This window comes from Diplotaxodon limnothrissa, linkage group LG2, assembly GCF_057381915.1.
Source record: "Diplotaxodon limnothrissa isolate DT_005_m linkage group LG2, D_limnothrissa_male_GT1.1, whole genome shotgun sequence".
In the NCBI taxonomy this organism is placed as follows: Eukaryota; Metazoa; Chordata; class Actinopteri; order Cichliformes; family Cichlidae; genus Diplotaxodon; species Diplotaxodon limnothrissa.
The window spans coordinates 32,446,994-32,463,226 of NC_140597.1; the positions used below are offsets into that span (position 1 = coordinate 32,446,994).

At 41.9% G+C, this 16,233-nt stretch overlaps 3 protein-coding genes across 7 annotated transcripts in view; all 3 read left to right on the forward strand.

Annotated features, from left to right (window-relative positions):
- Positions 1 to 16,233, forward strand: part of LOC146638834 (protocadherin gamma-A11-like) — a 227,557-nt gene that overhangs the window by 112,981 nt on the left and 98,343 nt on the right. Inside the window, exon 1 of one of the 5 annotated variants that reach the window (XM_085362575.1) lies at positions 1,991 to 4,681. The exons of 3 other annotated variants lie outside the window; for them this stretch is intronic. In XM_085362575.1, coding sequence (XP_085218701.1) covers positions 2,297 to 4,681 — 2,385 coding nt within the window. In that variant the 5' untranslated portion in view covers positions 1,991 to 2,296. Of the gene's footprint in view, positions 1 to 1,990; positions 4,682 to 9,548; positions 12,197 to 16,233 lie in introns of those variants that run through there. One more of the 5 variants, XM_085362566.1, reaches the window with a different exon arrangement.
- On the forward strand, positions 5,872 to 8,626 carry LOC146638858 (protocadherin gamma-A2-like). Its single transcript, XM_085374007.1, has one exon. The coding sequence runs from the start codon at positions 6,209 to 6,211 to the stop codon at positions 8,624 to 8,626; it is 2,418 nt and encodes an 805-aa protein (XP_085230133.1). The 5' UTR covers positions 5,872 to 6,208.
- On the forward strand, positions 13,471 to 16,123 carry LOC146638859 (protocadherin beta-16-like). Its single transcript, XM_085374018.1, has 2 exons — positions 13,471 to 15,870; positions 16,106 to 16,123. Exons 1-2 carry the CDS (start codon positions 13,486 to 13,488, stop codon positions 16,121 to 16,123), a joined length of 2,403 nt encoding a protein of 800 aa, XP_085230144.1. The 5' UTR covers positions 13,471 to 13,485.

Consider the following 16,233-nt stretch of genomic DNA (forward strand, 5'->3'; position numbering starts at 1 on the left):
CCTCCACCTCCTCCGCTTTTCGACAATCACGTTTTAGACAAGGAATACTGCCATTTAGCCAAGGAGGAGATTTGGAGGCAGAAACTCTCCTCATTTTAACTAGGCAAATTTCATCTAAAATAGAAAGGCAATAATTATTTAAAAAAAAGATTGGTTGAGAATCGACACCATTATGAGGGGATAGCTGTAAGTTAAGCGCATCCGCAAATTTCTCCGCTGTGGAGGAGTTTAAGATGCGAGAGCTAACCATCCGTTGAACAGGGATTAAAAGACATGTTAAAAACAATAACATGGTGATCAGAAATAGAAATGTCCTCAGAGCAAACCCAAAGTAAGAACAAGGTCCAGTGTGTGACCTTTGCTATGTGTAGGACCGGACACATGCTGAGCAAAATGAAAAGAATCCTTAATGTTGATAAAGTATCTGGCAAAGGGGTCGGAGTCATCATCAACGTGTATATTAAAGTCCCCAACTATAAGCAACCTAGACAGCTTTATAGTAGAGGATAAGAAGTCACTGTGCCCTGATAAAAAAGCCCATTAGAGCCAGGTGGACGATATACCACAGCAAGGTAAAAGGGATCCTTGTTTCCAATTTTAAGCAGCTGCATCTCAAACGAAAGAAAATGTCCAATTTTCACGGAGCGGCAGGAGAAACGGTCCTGGAAAGCCGCCGCAAGCCCACCACCCCGGCCAGATACCCGAGGCTGGGTTATAAAAGTATAGCCATCCGGGCAGAGTTCAACAAATGACGCGTATTCTACGTCCCGCTGCCAGGTCTCAGTCAGGGGGAAAAAAGTCGAGTTTTTTTGATAATATAAAATCATTCAACAATAATGATTTATTAGACAGAGATCACACGTTAAAAGTGCCATATTCATCGAGGTAGATGCCTCATTATTTGCAAAGGCTCAAGTTAAAGGACGTAGGTACACAGGGTTTGAGCCATCACGCTCGTAGAATCCACTCACTGAGCGAATAAAGAGCCAGCCGGCAGGAGAGTCTGGATAAACCCTCCTAAGGCAGCACGGTCTCAAAGAGCCGGGCCCAGCATATCCAAACAGGGACGTGGAAAACAAGTCCCCCTCCATGGAGCTTTTCTGAGCACAGGAGACAAGGCACGCTCCACGTCGCTTACCAGCCAAACCCCGCCGCCAGGTAAGCCTGAGCTTTACCTGAATACCCCCTCTTCTCCCTCTCCTTTTCCGTGGTCTAGAGGGACCGCCGAAATGGTCTGACGAAGATCCAGCTAATAGTGGAGGGTGGAAAATGCAGAAGGAGGACGAAGAGAGATCGTGAGGATCGGATGGATAGCAAAGCCAGGCTAGCATACACCAAGGCAGCCAATACATCGTTAAAACTAAGTGAGAACAGTAGAGTAGAAGAAAACAACACAAAAGTAGTAAAGCGCAACAAACTGCACCCGGCAGCGGCAGAGCCAAACACAGGCGCTATCATAACATAGCTCAACAATGAATAACTAGTACATCAATTTTACACACGCGCAAAACAAAAACAATGTTAATATGCTTGAGGAATAATTTTTTTCTAAACAGAATCTTAATGGCATCTAATCAATATTAATATACCTCAAATGTTAACCGCATTCACTTCAGAACCACGGACAGCAGCATTAGCAATATTAATTCATGTTACCTCGTGTCCATTTTGTGCTGTTTCCACAATTCAAGCGCCAAGGTTTACCAGTTATCCATCTTTAAGTAAACTTGTGTTTTCCCGATGCATTTTCCCTTTCGGTCGGTCAGCTGACTTGTTTTATCCGGGCTAACTCTCTTACGCCATTGATATCTTCACATCACAGTCACTGCCTGTTTTTCTTAATATACTGTTATTGTGATCCTAGAAATTAAACACAATAGATTCCCGATTGTTCTTTTTTCAAGTCCAAATGACAGTGTTAAAGATTCTGTAGGCTGATATTACCGAATTTGCACATATTTGACAGTAAGTTGTCCTGCGGATGAATTTTAGATGATATTCTGCAGTTTTATAGTGCGGACTCTTAGGGCCGCTGTTGACCAGAGTGTTGAGGACTGAGACCATGTTTGTAGCAGCACCGCCCATGTAACATCGACATTATGAAGAGGGAACACGACGCACAAAGATCGAGCGATTCTGATCAAGGAGGATAAATACTGAAGAAAGATTTTTATTTTGGAGCGATTTGCTTTCGCTGACCGGAATATACACTTAGGTTTTGACTTTGGAATACATATCTTCTGTTGTGTGGAATATAGATTGTGAATCCACGTTGAGTGAGAAATCTGAAAGAACAATGAAACGGCAAGTACTGCTGTTTGTCTCTCTCCTTTCCCTCGGCCCAGTCTTCGGGCAGGTCAGTTACTCGATTCCGGAGGAAATGACTAGAGGCTCTTTAGTTGGAAATATAGCACAGGATTTAGGTTTAGAAATTAAACGTTTAATATCAGGAAAAGCCAAGATCTATAGCAGAAATAGCGACCAATTCATCGAGCTGAACAGAGAAAGAGGAGTCCTCCTCATCAAGGAGAGAATAGACAGAGAGGCGCTGTGCACAGAGACAGTGCTTTGTGCTTTACATTTTCAGATCCTTTTGGAGAATCCGATGGAATTTTATACGGTTACAGTCCAGATCACAGACATCAATGATAATGCACCAACCTTTGAAAAAAGCGAAATGAATTTCAAAATTAGCGAGTCTGCAACTGCCGGCTCAAAATTTGTTTTGGAACGGGCTGTGGATCTTGATGTTGGTATTAATGCGGTTCAAAACTATGATTTAAAGTCGACCAACAATTTTGCTCTGAGACTGCACAGTAACCCCGATGGACACAAAAACGTTGAGATGGTACTGCAGAAACCTTTAGACAGAGAGAAGCAAGAGCAGATATCCCTCGTGTTAACAGCTGTAGATGGAGGAGAGCCACAGATGTCAGGGACAATGCAGATTCTCATTACAGTTTTAGACGCTAATGATAATGCGCCGGTTTTTACACAGCAAACCTACAAAGCTACAGTCACTGAGAATTCACCTAAAGGAACAGTTGTTGCTACTGTTACAGCGTCAGACGCAGATCAAGGTTCTAACAGTAAAATAACATATTCAATCACAAATACGTTAGGTAACGTAAAGAAAATGTTTGAAGTAAACACAGAAAACGGGCAAGTTTCATTGGTTGGAACCATTGATTTTGAAAAAACAAAACGCTTCCAAATAAATATAGGAGCAAGTGATGAGGGGGGACTCACGGATTCTTGTAAACTGATTGTTGATGTTCTGGATGTAAACGACAATAAACCTGAAATCAACATAATGTCCAAATCGACTGTGATATCAGAGGATGCTAATCTCAACACAGTAGTAACAATGATAAATGTTGAGGACTTAGATTCCGGAGACAGTGGGATCGTGAAATGCTTTATCAACGAAAATGCACCATTTATTATAAAATCATCAACAAATAATTTCTATACCTTAGTAACAGACAGTGATTTAGACAGAGAGAGATCCTCTGAGTATAACATCACTGTGACCTGCTCTGATGAGGGAGTGCCCTCCCTCTCCAGCAGCGTCACTCTCACCTTACAGATCTCAGACGTTAATGACAACGTACCTGTCTTTGAGAGGAACTCATATGAGGCCTACATTGTAGAAAACAACACGCCGGGTCTTTCTGTATTCACAATCAAAGCCACAGACGCTGACTGGAATCAGAATGCCCGTGTTTCTTACATACTGGAGGACTCCTCCGTCAACGGAGTACCAGTCTCTTCATATGTGTCCGTTAGTGCTGATAGTGGAGTCATCCATGCAGTGCGCTCTTTTGACTACGAGCAGATCAAAGATTTCCACTTCCGCGTAAAAGCGCAGGATGGAGGCTCTCCTCCACTCAGCAGCAACGTGACTGTGAAAATAATGATCCAGGACCAGAACGACAACCCTCCTCAGGTTCTGTACCCAGTCCAGACTGGTGGCTCTCTGGTGGCTGAAATGGTGCCTCGTTCAGCAGATGTGGGCTATCTGGTGACTAAAGTGGTGGCTGTTGATGTGGACTCTGGACAGAATGCCTGGCTCTCCTATAAGCTGCAGAAAGCCACAGACAGGGCGCTGTTTGAAGTGGGCTTACAGAATGGAGAAATCAGAACTATCCGCCAAGTCACTGATAAAGATGCTGTCAAACAAAGACTGACTGTTATAGTGGAGGACAACGGACAGCCCTCTCGTTCTGCTACAGTCGTTGTTAACGTGGCGGTGGCGGACAGCTTCCCTGAAGTGCTGTCGGAGTTCACTGAGTTGACACACGACAAGGAGTACAATGACAACCTGACTTTTTACTTAGTCTTGGCTCTGGCTGTAGTTTCCTTCCTCTTCATCACGTGTTTAGTGGTTATTATATCAGTCAAAATCTACAGATGGAGACAGTCTCGCATCCTGTATCACTCCAACCTGCCTGTCATTCCATATTATCCACCTCGATACTCAGACACTTTGGGGACAGGAACTCTGCCACATGTGTACAATTACGAGGTGTGCAGGACGACTGACTCCAGAAAGAGTGACTGTAAGTTCGGCAGAGCTGGTAGTCAGAACGTGCTGATAATGGACCCCAGTTCTACAGGAACAATGCAGCGGATACAGAGTGAAAAGAGCATCCTCGATGAACCAGACTCTCCTCTCGAGGTCAGTTATAAATGTGGCTTCAACTTTATGTCATAATGTCTTTTTAAATGATTCAGTATCCGGCTATACTGTTGAAATTATCCTGCTATTTTACCAAACCATCGATCTTATATATAATTTACATTTTTATTCACTGATGACCTATTAGAACTATAAAGGGGAATTGTTTTACCGTTGTGAAATTGTCCGCTAGGTCTTCTCTAAGTTTTCGTGCAAAAGGTTTTAATGCTAATTATTTTAAATTGTTTCTATATTACATATTGTTATATGAAACGGTGAATCAATTTCTACTTAGTCGTTAAATTTTCCTCTAAAAATATGATGTAATTAAACTTTAGTTAAAATTATTTAGTGACCTCTTTTCTTATCGGTACCAGAATTTTCAGTCATTTATTTCACTCTTTCATAAGATTTTGCTAAAGACATTTGACTAAATACTCAGCACTGACAATGTTATAATTTAGTTATCATGTCCAGAAAGGGCATAGCGTTTTATTTATTCTTTTTTTTTTTCATTCATTTATTTTTTGTTTTGTTTTCCTTAATGTAAAACAGTGGTGCCCCCACTCATCCTGGTCGTCTAGGATAGTGATTTCAGGACCGCAGACAGCGACACTATTGAACTTATTTGTACTCTTCTTGTATTTTACATATCTTTTTATTATTCCTGTGGGATTTTGTCTTCACAAAATTTGCTTATTTAATACTTTGAGTATGCTTTCACGGAATCATTTTCATGACTGATAATTTTAAGAAAGAAAACACTGTTAGTTGGTTTGGCTTTAGCTCACGAGGTAGGGGAACTCATGTATCAGTGGGACGTGTGGTGTTGGATCAATAGCATCTCCGGTCTGAGTGAAAATTACCTTTGGACAAGATATTGAACCCTGAGCTTCTCCCGATGCGTTCATTGGAGTGTGACTGTTAGAAATGTCTTAGCGCAAGAAAAAATGAATAAATGTGTGAATGAAACATGCTGGACAAGGCGTTTGAGTCTTAAAGCAGGTGTTTTTTAAGCGTTTTGTAGAAACCAGTATATTTACCATTCACACTACATTTGATCTAATTTATATTGAAGTGAGGAATCAACACCGTTGAAGAAAACTTTTGTTTTTTGTTTGTGGGTTGTTGTTTTTTTTTAATTTAATTTACGTTTCCCGTGATAAACATCTGTGATTGCAAGTCTTCTATTACGGATTGCCTGACGGTAGTGTTCTGCAGTTTTGTTTTTTGAACTCTTAGGGCCGCTGTTGACCAGAGTGTTGATGGCTGACAGTAGGGTTGCAACAGCAGCGTATCTCACATAAACGACGACATAACGAGCACGGGGTACGACGAGAAAGAGCGGATATTCTAGATGCGCAGAATATCTGATGACAAAGACGACATTTATTTTTTTTTAATTTTCCGTTGTTCTGGGAGGAATATAACGCTAAAAGATTGTTGTGTCTACCAGGAATTGATTTCACTTAATGGAATATATTTTCGCGTTGTGGAGCCTCGTTGATAGAATACTAGGATAGAACAATGAAAGGGCCTGCGCTGTTGTTTTTTGCTCTCCTTTCCTTTGGCTCGGTAACTGGACAAGTCAGCTATACAATACCGGAGGAAATGACTAAAGGATCGTTAGTCGGTAATATAGCACAGGATTTGGGTTTACAAATCAAACGTTTAATATCAGGTAAAGCTCGAATTTATACCCGAGACAGCGACCAGTACGTCGAGCTGAACAGAGAAAGAGGTGTCCTCCTCGTTAAAGAAAGGATCGACAGAGAGGCGCTGTGCAGACGGACGACACCGTGTGCTCTACATTTTCAGATCATTTTGGAGAATCCGATGGAATTTTATACAGTTACAGTGCAGATCACCGATATCAATGACAATGCACCAACCTTTGAGAAAACAGAGATGGAGTTTAAAATTAGTGAGTCTGCGGTAACTGGGGCAAAATTTGTTCTGGAAAGGGCTGTGGATGTTGATGTTGGCACCAATGATCTTCAAAGGTACGAAATAAAACCAACTGACAATTTTGTTCTGAAAATGCATAATAATGCTGATGGAAATAAAAACGTTGAGATGGTACTGCAGAAACCTTTGGACAGAGAGAAGCAAGAGCAGATATCCCTCGTGTTAACTGCTGTAGATGGAGGAGAGCCACAGATGTCAGGAACAATGCAGATTCTCATTACAGTTTTAGACGCTAATGATAATGCGCCGGTTTTTACACAGCAAACATACAAAGCTACAGTCACTGAGAATTCACCTAAAGGAACAGTTGTTGCTACTGTTACAGCGTCAGACGCAGATCAAGGTTCGAATAGTAAAGTAACGTATTCAATCACAAATACTTTAGATAATATCAGGGATGTCTTTAAGATAAACCAAGAGAATGGCGAAGTGACTTTAATTGGGAATATTGACTTTGAGGAGTCACGAAATTTTCAAATAAATTTACTTGCTAGTGATGATGGAGGACTAACAGACTCCTCTAGGGTTATTGTTGATGTGTTCGATGTCAATGACAACAAACCTGAAATTAGCATAATGACGAAGGCGACCGTGATTTCAGAGGATGCTAAACTCAATACAGTCGTTATGATGATAAATATCGAAGATAAGGACTCGGGAGAAAACGGAAAAGTTTATTGTTCAGTAAGCGAAAACATACCATTCATGCTAAAAAAATCTACAAATAATTTCTATAATTTAATAACAGACAGTGATTTAGACAGAGAGATATCCTCTAATTTTAACATCACTGTGACCTGCTCTGATGAGGGAGTGCCCTCCCTCTCCACCAGTGTCACTCTAACCTTACAAATCTCAGACGTTAATGATAACGCACCTGTCTTTGAGAGGAGCTCATATGAGGCCTATATTGTAGAAAACAACACACCGGGTCTCTCTATATTCACTGTCAAAGCCACAGACGCTGACTGGAACCAGAATGCCCGTGTTTCTTACATACTGGAGGACTCCTCCGTTAACGGAGTGCCAGTCTCTTCATATGTGTCTGTTAGTACTGATAGTGGAGTCATCCATGCAGTGCGCTCTTTTGACTACGAGCAGATCAAAGACTTCCACTTCCGCGTAAAAGCGCAGGATGGAGGATCTCCTCCACTCAGCAGCAACGTGACTGTGAAAATGATGATCCAAGACCAGAACGACAACCCCCCTCAGGTTCTGTACCCAGTCCAGACTGGTGGCTCTCTGGTGGCTGAAATGGTGCCTCGTTCAGCAGATGTGGGCTATCTGGTGACTAAGGTGGTGGCTGTTGATGTGGACTCTGGACAGAATGCCTGGCTCTCCTATAAACTGCAGAAAGCCACAGACAGGGCGCTGTTTGAAGTGGGCTTACAGAATGGAGAAATCAGAACTATCCGCCAAGTCACTGATAAAGATGCTGTCAAACAAAGACTGACTGTTATAGTGGAGGACAACGGGCAGCCCTCTCGTTCAGCTACAGTCATTGTTAACGTGGCAGTGGCGGACAGCTTCCCTGAAGTGCTGTCGGAGTTCACTGAGTTGACCCACGACAAGGAGTACAATGACAACCTGACTTTTTACTTAGTCTTGGCTCTGGCTGTAGTTTCCTTCCTCTTCATCACGTGTTTAGTGGTTATTATATCAGTCAAAATCTACAGGTGGAGACAGTCTCGCATCCTGTATCACTCCAACCTGCCTGTCATTCCATATTATCCACCACGTTACTCAGACACTTTGGGGACAGGGACTCTGCCACATGTGTACAATTACGAGGTGTGCAGGACGACTGACTCCAGAAAGAGTGACTGTAAGTTCGGCAGAGCTGGTAGTCAGAACGTGCTGATAATGGACCCCAGTTCTACAGGAACGATGCAGCGGATACAGAGTGAAAAGAGCATCCTGGATGAACCAGACTCTCCTCTAGAGGTCAGTTATAAATCTGGTTTCACGGCATGTTAAGGTATTTTAAAAGATCATAGATTATATATAATATACATTTTCAATCATTGATGGTTTAAGATAACTGCAAAGGTACATTGCCTATTTATTTATTAATTCAGTGTATTAAACATTGAGCGCATTTTCAGTGGGCAATCTGGTTTTCCCTGAAAGAGTTTTTCTAATGCAGCTGTTACGATTTCCATATAAAATATTGTTAGATTATCTCTTTAAAAACTTCTGACTGAGAAATTTCATTAGTCCCTTCATCGGCAACAATGTTTCATGCACCGATTTCTTGCTCTTCCGTGACAACAGGCTGAATCATCACCTCACTTTTTTTAAGTAATCACTTCAATATCTTAATAGATAGTACGGTTTCCCCAAAGAACAGAATTAGTTTTGCCTGGTTTTGCACATTCATTATCTCCTCACGAATGCACGGTAAATCATTTTATAAATCATTCCCATCGATTGGCACGTCATCATTTCAGCACCACGAACAGCGATATTAATAAAACTTTCTTTTGTCCTTCCCATGCCCAATTATATTTTTAGTGAGGTACTTATACATTTTAACGTACGTTGATTCTTGTTGTAGTTTTTTGTGAAAATGTACTTCTTGCAGTAATTGACAGGGTGCTTTGACTGATTTTTTGATTATAAAGGAGAAAAAAAACAAAATAGAAATACATTTGAACCGTAAACTGTGTTGTAGTGTGCAATCGGCGATTACAACGTGGATTGTGTTGTTTCTCTCCAGCTCTCTCTGTCTCTGTCTCTCTCTCTCTCCCTCACTCTCTCGCTCTCTCGCTTCAATTTCTTGTATTATTTACTTAAAGTCTTACTTGTTACACTTCGCTAACAGCAAGTCTTTTGAACAGTGTAATTTAGGGAGCTGTTGTGCAGTTTTCTGTTATGAACTCTTAGGGCCGCTGTTGACCAGAGTTTTGACGGATGGGAGCAGGGTTATAGCAGCTGAGTACCTCCCATATACGCCCGCATAACGAGGACGGGGTATTACGAGAACGACCAGGCATTCTCGATCCGCAGAATTTCAGATTAAAAATACGACGATTTAAGACTATTCGATGTACAGAGGACTGTAAAGCTACAAGACTGACGTCTGACTTTGGAACTCCTTTCACTCAGCTGGATGCATGTTCGCGTTGTGGAGCATCGTTGATAAAATCCTAGGGTAGGACAATGAAAGGGCCTGCGCTGTTGTGTTTTGCTCTCCTTTCCTTTGGCTCGGTAACTGGACAAGTCAGCTATACAATACCGGAGGAAATGACTAAAGGATCGTTAGTCGGTAATATAGCACAGGATTTGGGTTTACAAATCAAGCGTTTAATATCAGGTAAAGCTCGAATTTATACCCGAGACAGCGACCAGTACGTCGAGCTGAACAGAGAAAGAGGAGTCCTCCTCGTTAAAGAAAGGATCGACAGAGAGGCGCTGTGCAGACGGACTACACCGTGTGCTCTACATTTTCAGATCATTTTGGAGAATCCGATGGAATTTTATACGGTTACAGTGCAGATCACAGATATCAATGATAATGCACCAACCTTTGAAGAAGCTGATATTGAATTTAAAATTAGTGAGTCTGCGGTAATTGGTGCAAAATTTGTTCTGGAAAGGGCTGTGGATCTTGATGTTGGCACCAATGATCTTCAAAGGTACGAAATAAAACCAACTGACAATTTCGTTCTTAAAATGCATAATAATGCTGATGGAAATAAAAATGTTGAGATGGTACTGCAGAAACCTTTAGACAGAGAGAAACAAGAGCAGATATCCCTCGTGCTAACAGCTATAGATGGAGGAGAGCCACAGATGTCAGGAACAATGCAGATTGTCATTACAGTTTTAGACGTTAATGATAATGCGCCGGTTTTTACACAGCAAACTTACAAAGCTACAGTCACTGAGAATTCACCTAAAGGAACAGTTGTTGCTACTGTTACAGCGTCAGACGCAGACCAAGGTTCGAACAGTAAAATAACATATTCAATCACAAACAAAGTGGATGACGTCAGGAAAGTCTTTAACATAAACAAGGAGAACGGCGAAGTGACTTTAATTGGGAATACTGACTTCGAGGATTCACGAGGTTTTCAGTTAAGTTTACGTGCTAGTGATGTTGGAGGACTAACAGATTCCTGTAAACTGATTGTTGATGTTCTGGATTTAAATGACAACAAACCTGAAATCAACATAATGTCTAAGTCGACTGTGATTTCAGAGGATGCTAAACTCAATACAGTTGTTACAATGATAAACGTTGAAGACAGGGACACTGGAGAAAGAGGGAATGTTCAATGTTCAGTTAGTGATAGTGTACCTTTCATTTTGAAATCATCAACAAATCACTTCTATACCTTAGTAACAGACAGTGATTTAGACAGAGAGAGAGCCTCTGAGTATAACATCACTGTGACCTGCTCTGATGAGGGAGTGCCCTCCCTCTCCAGCAGCGTCACTCTCACCTTACAGATCTCAGACGTTAATGATAACGCACCTGTCTTTGAGAGAAGCTCATATGAGGCCTACATTGTAGAAAACAACACACCGGGCCTCTCTATATTTACAGTCAAAGCCACAGACGCTGACTGGAACCAGAACGCCCGTGTTTCTTACATACTGGAGGACTCCTCCGTCAACGGAGTGCCAGTCTCTTCATATGTGTCCGTTAGTGCTGATAGTGGAGTCATCCATGCAGTGCGCTCTTTTGACTACGAGCAGATCAAAGATTTCCACTTCCGCGTGAAAGCGCAGGATGGAGGCTCTCCTCCACTCAGCAGCAACGTGACTGTGAAAATAATGATCCAAGACCAGAACGACAACCCCCCTCAGGTTCTGTACCCAGTCCAGACTGGTGGCTCTCTGGTGGCTGAAATGGTGCCTCGTTCAGCAGATGTGGGCTATCTGGTGACTAAAGTGGTGGCTGTTGATGTGGACTCTGGACAGAATGCCTGGCTCTCCTATAAACTGCAGAAAGCCACAGACAGGGCGCTGTTTGAAGTGGGCTTACAGAATGGAGAAATCAGAACTATCCGCCAAGTCACTGATAAAGATGCTGTCAAGCAAAGACTGACTGTTATAGTGGAGGACAACGGACAGCCTTCCCGTTCAGCTACAGTGGTTGTTAACGTGGCAGTAGCGGACAGCTTCCCTGAAGTGCTGTCGGAGTTCACTGAGTTGACCCACGACAAGGAGTACAATGACAACCTGACTTTTTACTTAGTCTTGGCTCTGGCTGTAGTTTCCTTCCTCTTCATCACGTGTTTAGTGGTTATTATATCAGTCAAAATCTACAGGTGGAGACAGTCTCGCATCCTGTATCACTCCAACCTGCCTGTCATTCCATATTATCCACCACGTTACTCAGACACTTTGGGGACAGGGACTCTTCCACATGTGTACAATTACGAGGTGTGCAGGACGACTGACTCCAGAAAGAGTGACTGTAAGTTCGGCAGAGCTGGTAGTCAGAACGTGCTGATAATGGACCCCAGTTCTACAGGAACGATGCAGCGGATACAGAGTGAAAAGAGCATCTTGGATGAATCAGACTCTCCTCTTGAGGTTAGACTGCCCTTAAATGTTTTCTACATCATCATACAAATATCAGATTGCCTTCAAGCCTTATAGATCATATATAATACAATTAAAATAACGTTATCGTCCATATGATCTCAAATTTGTATTTCCAGTGGCTTATATTTCCACTTAAACAAACTGTTATTTATTAATATTTGGAATTTTTTTCGTTTCATATTTTACATTTTAGGAATGACAAATACCGACCTCATGTTTATTACATGTTGACTTTGCATATTTCGTGTAGGTGTTTTCCAGTTCAGTACTCACTTCTCTGTACATGTATATGTTCCGTTACTTTGGGAATTGTCAGTAATCTCTTATTGTGATTCAATCTAGCTTTTTTGTTGAGGAGATCAATATTTCATGTCCACTCATTTTATAGATTTTGTTTTAATTGTTGCAAATAAATGCCCCTCATCTGACAGGATTTCTTTCGTGGTGCCTGCCTCACTGACGTAGAGGCAAGCGCCACAAATCTGGCGTTGTCCATTTCAGAACGCTGGACAGCAACTTAAGTCCATCGCCATCTATTTACCCCGTTAGTGTTTCCCCATTGTGTCCTGAGTTTTGTTTCAATGTGATTCAGGACTGAACAAATGTTTTCTGAACATTATAACCGCTTTAGCCTATCAGGTGTTTCATTCAATGCTCTCTCAAATCTTCATAGTTTTAATTTTTTACATATATATATGTGTGTGTGTGTGTGTGTGTGTGTGTGTGTGTGTGTGTGTGTGTGTGTGTGTGTGAGAGAGAGAGAGAGAGAGAGAGAGAGAGAGAGAGAGAGAGAGAGAGAGAGAGAGATACTGAGCAGCCCAAGGTTAAAGTTACTTTAAAAATGTCTCTAAACCAACCTTCCAGAGGCGTGAATATGATCCGTATTATTTGGTAATGGATTTCCGTGTGCGTTTTCAGTATAAATATTACCATTTGACTTGGTATTTTTGTGACTTATTTTAAAAAGAAAAAACCTTCATGTTGGCTGTCTGCAGTTTTCTAAGGTGAACTCTTAGGGCCGCTGTTGACTAAATTGTCAACAGCCGAGTAGGGTTATAACAGCAACTCCCTCGTAACGTCGGTATAGCGAAGAAAGAACAGAACGACAAAGGACGGCCTCGAGATATACACAGTATTTGGATGCAAAGGACATCGACCGTTTTAGTACATTTTCTCATGTGTGGATGATAAACGTGCGAAATTGAAGTTTGACGTTTAAAGCGTGATTTGTAGGATATTATCACAGTGAACATCCATTGGCAAAATCGCATAAAACAATGGCAAGGCAAGTACTCCTGTTTATCTCTCTTCTCGCCGTCGGCTCGGTGCTCGGACAAGTGAGCTATACAATACCAGAGGAAATGACTAAAGGATCGTTAGTTGGTAATATAGCACAAGACTTGGGTTTACAAATCAAACGGTTGACTTCAGGTAAGGCTCGGATTTATGCTCGAGACACCGATCAGTACGTCGAGCTGAACAGAGAAAGAGGAGTCCTCCTCGTTAAAGAAAGGATCGACAGAGAGGCGCTGTGCAAACAGACGACGCCGTGTGCTCTACATTTTCAGATCATTTTGGAGAATCCGATGGAATTTTATACGGTTACAGTGCAGATCACAGATATCAATGACAATGCACCTACTTTTAAAAAAACTAAAATCATTTTCAAAATTAGCGAAACGGCGCTCATCGGGGCAAAATTTGTTCTGGAAAGGGCTGTGGATCTGGATGTTGAAATGAATAGTGTTCAGTCATATGAGTTAAAACCAAGTGACAATTTTGCTCTCAAACTGCACAGCAACTCTGATGGAAATAAAGATGTTGAGATCGTACTACAGAAACCTTTGGACAGAGAGAAACAAGAGCAGATATCCCTCGTGTTAACAGCTGTAGATGGAGGGGAGCCACAGATGTCAGGAACAATGCAGATTCTCATTACAGTTTTAGACGCTAATGATAATGCTCCGGTTTTTACACAGCAAACATACAAAGCTACAGTCACTGAGAATTCACCTAAAGGAACAGTTGTTGCTACTGTTACAGCGTCAGACGCAGACCAAGGTTCGAACAGTAAAATAACATATTCAATCACAAATGCAGCAGATGATGACACCAGAATATTTGAGATTAATGAGGAAAACGGGAATGTTGTATTAATTGGAATAATTGACTATGAAAAGTCAAGAAACTATCAAATAAATTTACTTGCTAGTGATGAGGGTGGACTCACGGATTCGTGCAAATTAATTGTCGATGTGCAAGATGTAAACGACAACAAACCTGAAATCAACATAATGTCGAAGTCAGCTGTGATATCAGAGGATGCTAATCCCAACACAGTAGTTACGATGATAAACATTGAAGACAAGGACTCGGGGGAAAACGGAAAAGTGCAGTGTTTTATGAGTGATAACGTACCTTTCGAATTAAGAGCATCTTCAAATAATTTCTATACCTTAGTAACAGACAGTGATTTAGACAGAGAGAAAGCCTCTGAGTATAACATAACTGTGACCTGCTCTGATGAGGGAGTGCCCTCCCTCTCCAGCAGCGTCACTCTCACCTTACAGGTCTCAGACGTTAATGACAACGCACCTGTCTTTGAGAGGAGCTCATATGAGGCCTACATTGTAGAAAACAATACGCCAGGTCTCTCTATATTCACAGTCAAAGCCACAGACGCTGACTGGAACCAGAACGCCCGTGTTTCTTACATACTGGAGGACTCCTCCGTTAACGGAGTGCCAGTCTCCTCATATGTGTCCGTTAGTGCAGATAGTGGAGTCATCCATGCAGTGCGCTCTTTTGACTACGAGCAGATCAAAGATTTCCACTTCCGCGTAAAAGCGCAGGATGGAGGATCTCCTCCACTCAGCAGCAATGTGACTGTGAAAATAATGATCCAGGACCAGAACGACAACCCCCCTCAGGTTCTGTACCCAGTCCAGACTGGTGGCTCTCTGGTGGCTGAAATGGTGCCTCGTTCAGCAGATGTGGGCTATCTGGTGACTAAAGTGGTGGCGGTTGATGTGGACTCTGGACAGAACGCCTGGCTCTCCTATAAACTGCAGAAAGCCACAGACAGGGCGCTGTTTGAAGTGGGCTTACAGAATGGAGAAATCAGAACTATCCGCCAAGTCACTGATAAAGATGCTGTCAAACAAAGACTGACTGTTATAGTGGAGGACAACGGGCAGCCCTCTCGTTCAGCTACAGTCATTGTTAACGTGGCGGTGGCGGACAGCTTCCCTGAAGTGCTGTCGGAGTTCACTGAGTTGACCCACGACAAGGAGTACAATGACAACCTGACTTTCTACTTAGTCTTGGCTCTGGCTGTAGTTTCCTTCCTCTTCATCACGTGTTTAGTGGTTATTATATCAGTCAAAATCTACAGGTGGAGACAGTCTCGCATCCTGTATCACTCCAACCTGCCTGTCATTCCATATTATCCACCACGTTACTCAGACACTTTGGGGACAGGGACTCTGCCCCATGTGTACAATTACGAGGTGTGCAGGACGACTGACTCCAGAAAGAGTGACTGTAAGTTCGGCAGAGCTGGTAGTCAGAACGTGCTGATAATGGACCCCAGTTCTACAGGAACGATGCAGCGGATACAGAGTGAAAAGAGCATCCTGGATGAACCAGACTCTCCTCTTGAGGTTAGTCCTTCTGTTGTTAAAAAAAAAAAAAAAAAAAAAAAACATAAAAATGTGTTTTTTAAGCTTTACAATTAAAATTAAAATAATATAAAATGATAGTTAAAATTTGCGCATCAACGTTCAATACTGTCGTAGTGATCATTTTCAGCACCACAGACAGCGGAAATAAGAACCTTTCTGCCTGAACCCCAAACATGCAGAATTTATTTCATTTCTTTATGATTTCCTTCCCTAGGGAACAATGGCGCACTAGTATGTACTTATATATGTACTTATTTTAAGTGTTTATGTTTTTGATTTTTTTTTCTCTCTTTCTTTTTTCTTTTATTTCTCTTTTTTGGTCGTGGTGGTGCCGTTCTGACT

What these genes read in the sequence shown, in the direction of transcription:
- LOC146638859 (XM_085374018.1), top strand. Translation starts at nt 13,486, where the DNA reads ATGGCAAGGCAAGTACTCCTGTTTATCTCTCTTCTCGCCGTCGGCTCG.
- LOC146638858 (XM_085374007.1), top strand. Translation starts at nt 6,209, where the DNA reads ATGAAAGGGCCTGCGCTGTTGTTTTTTGCTCTCCTTTCCTTTGGCTCG.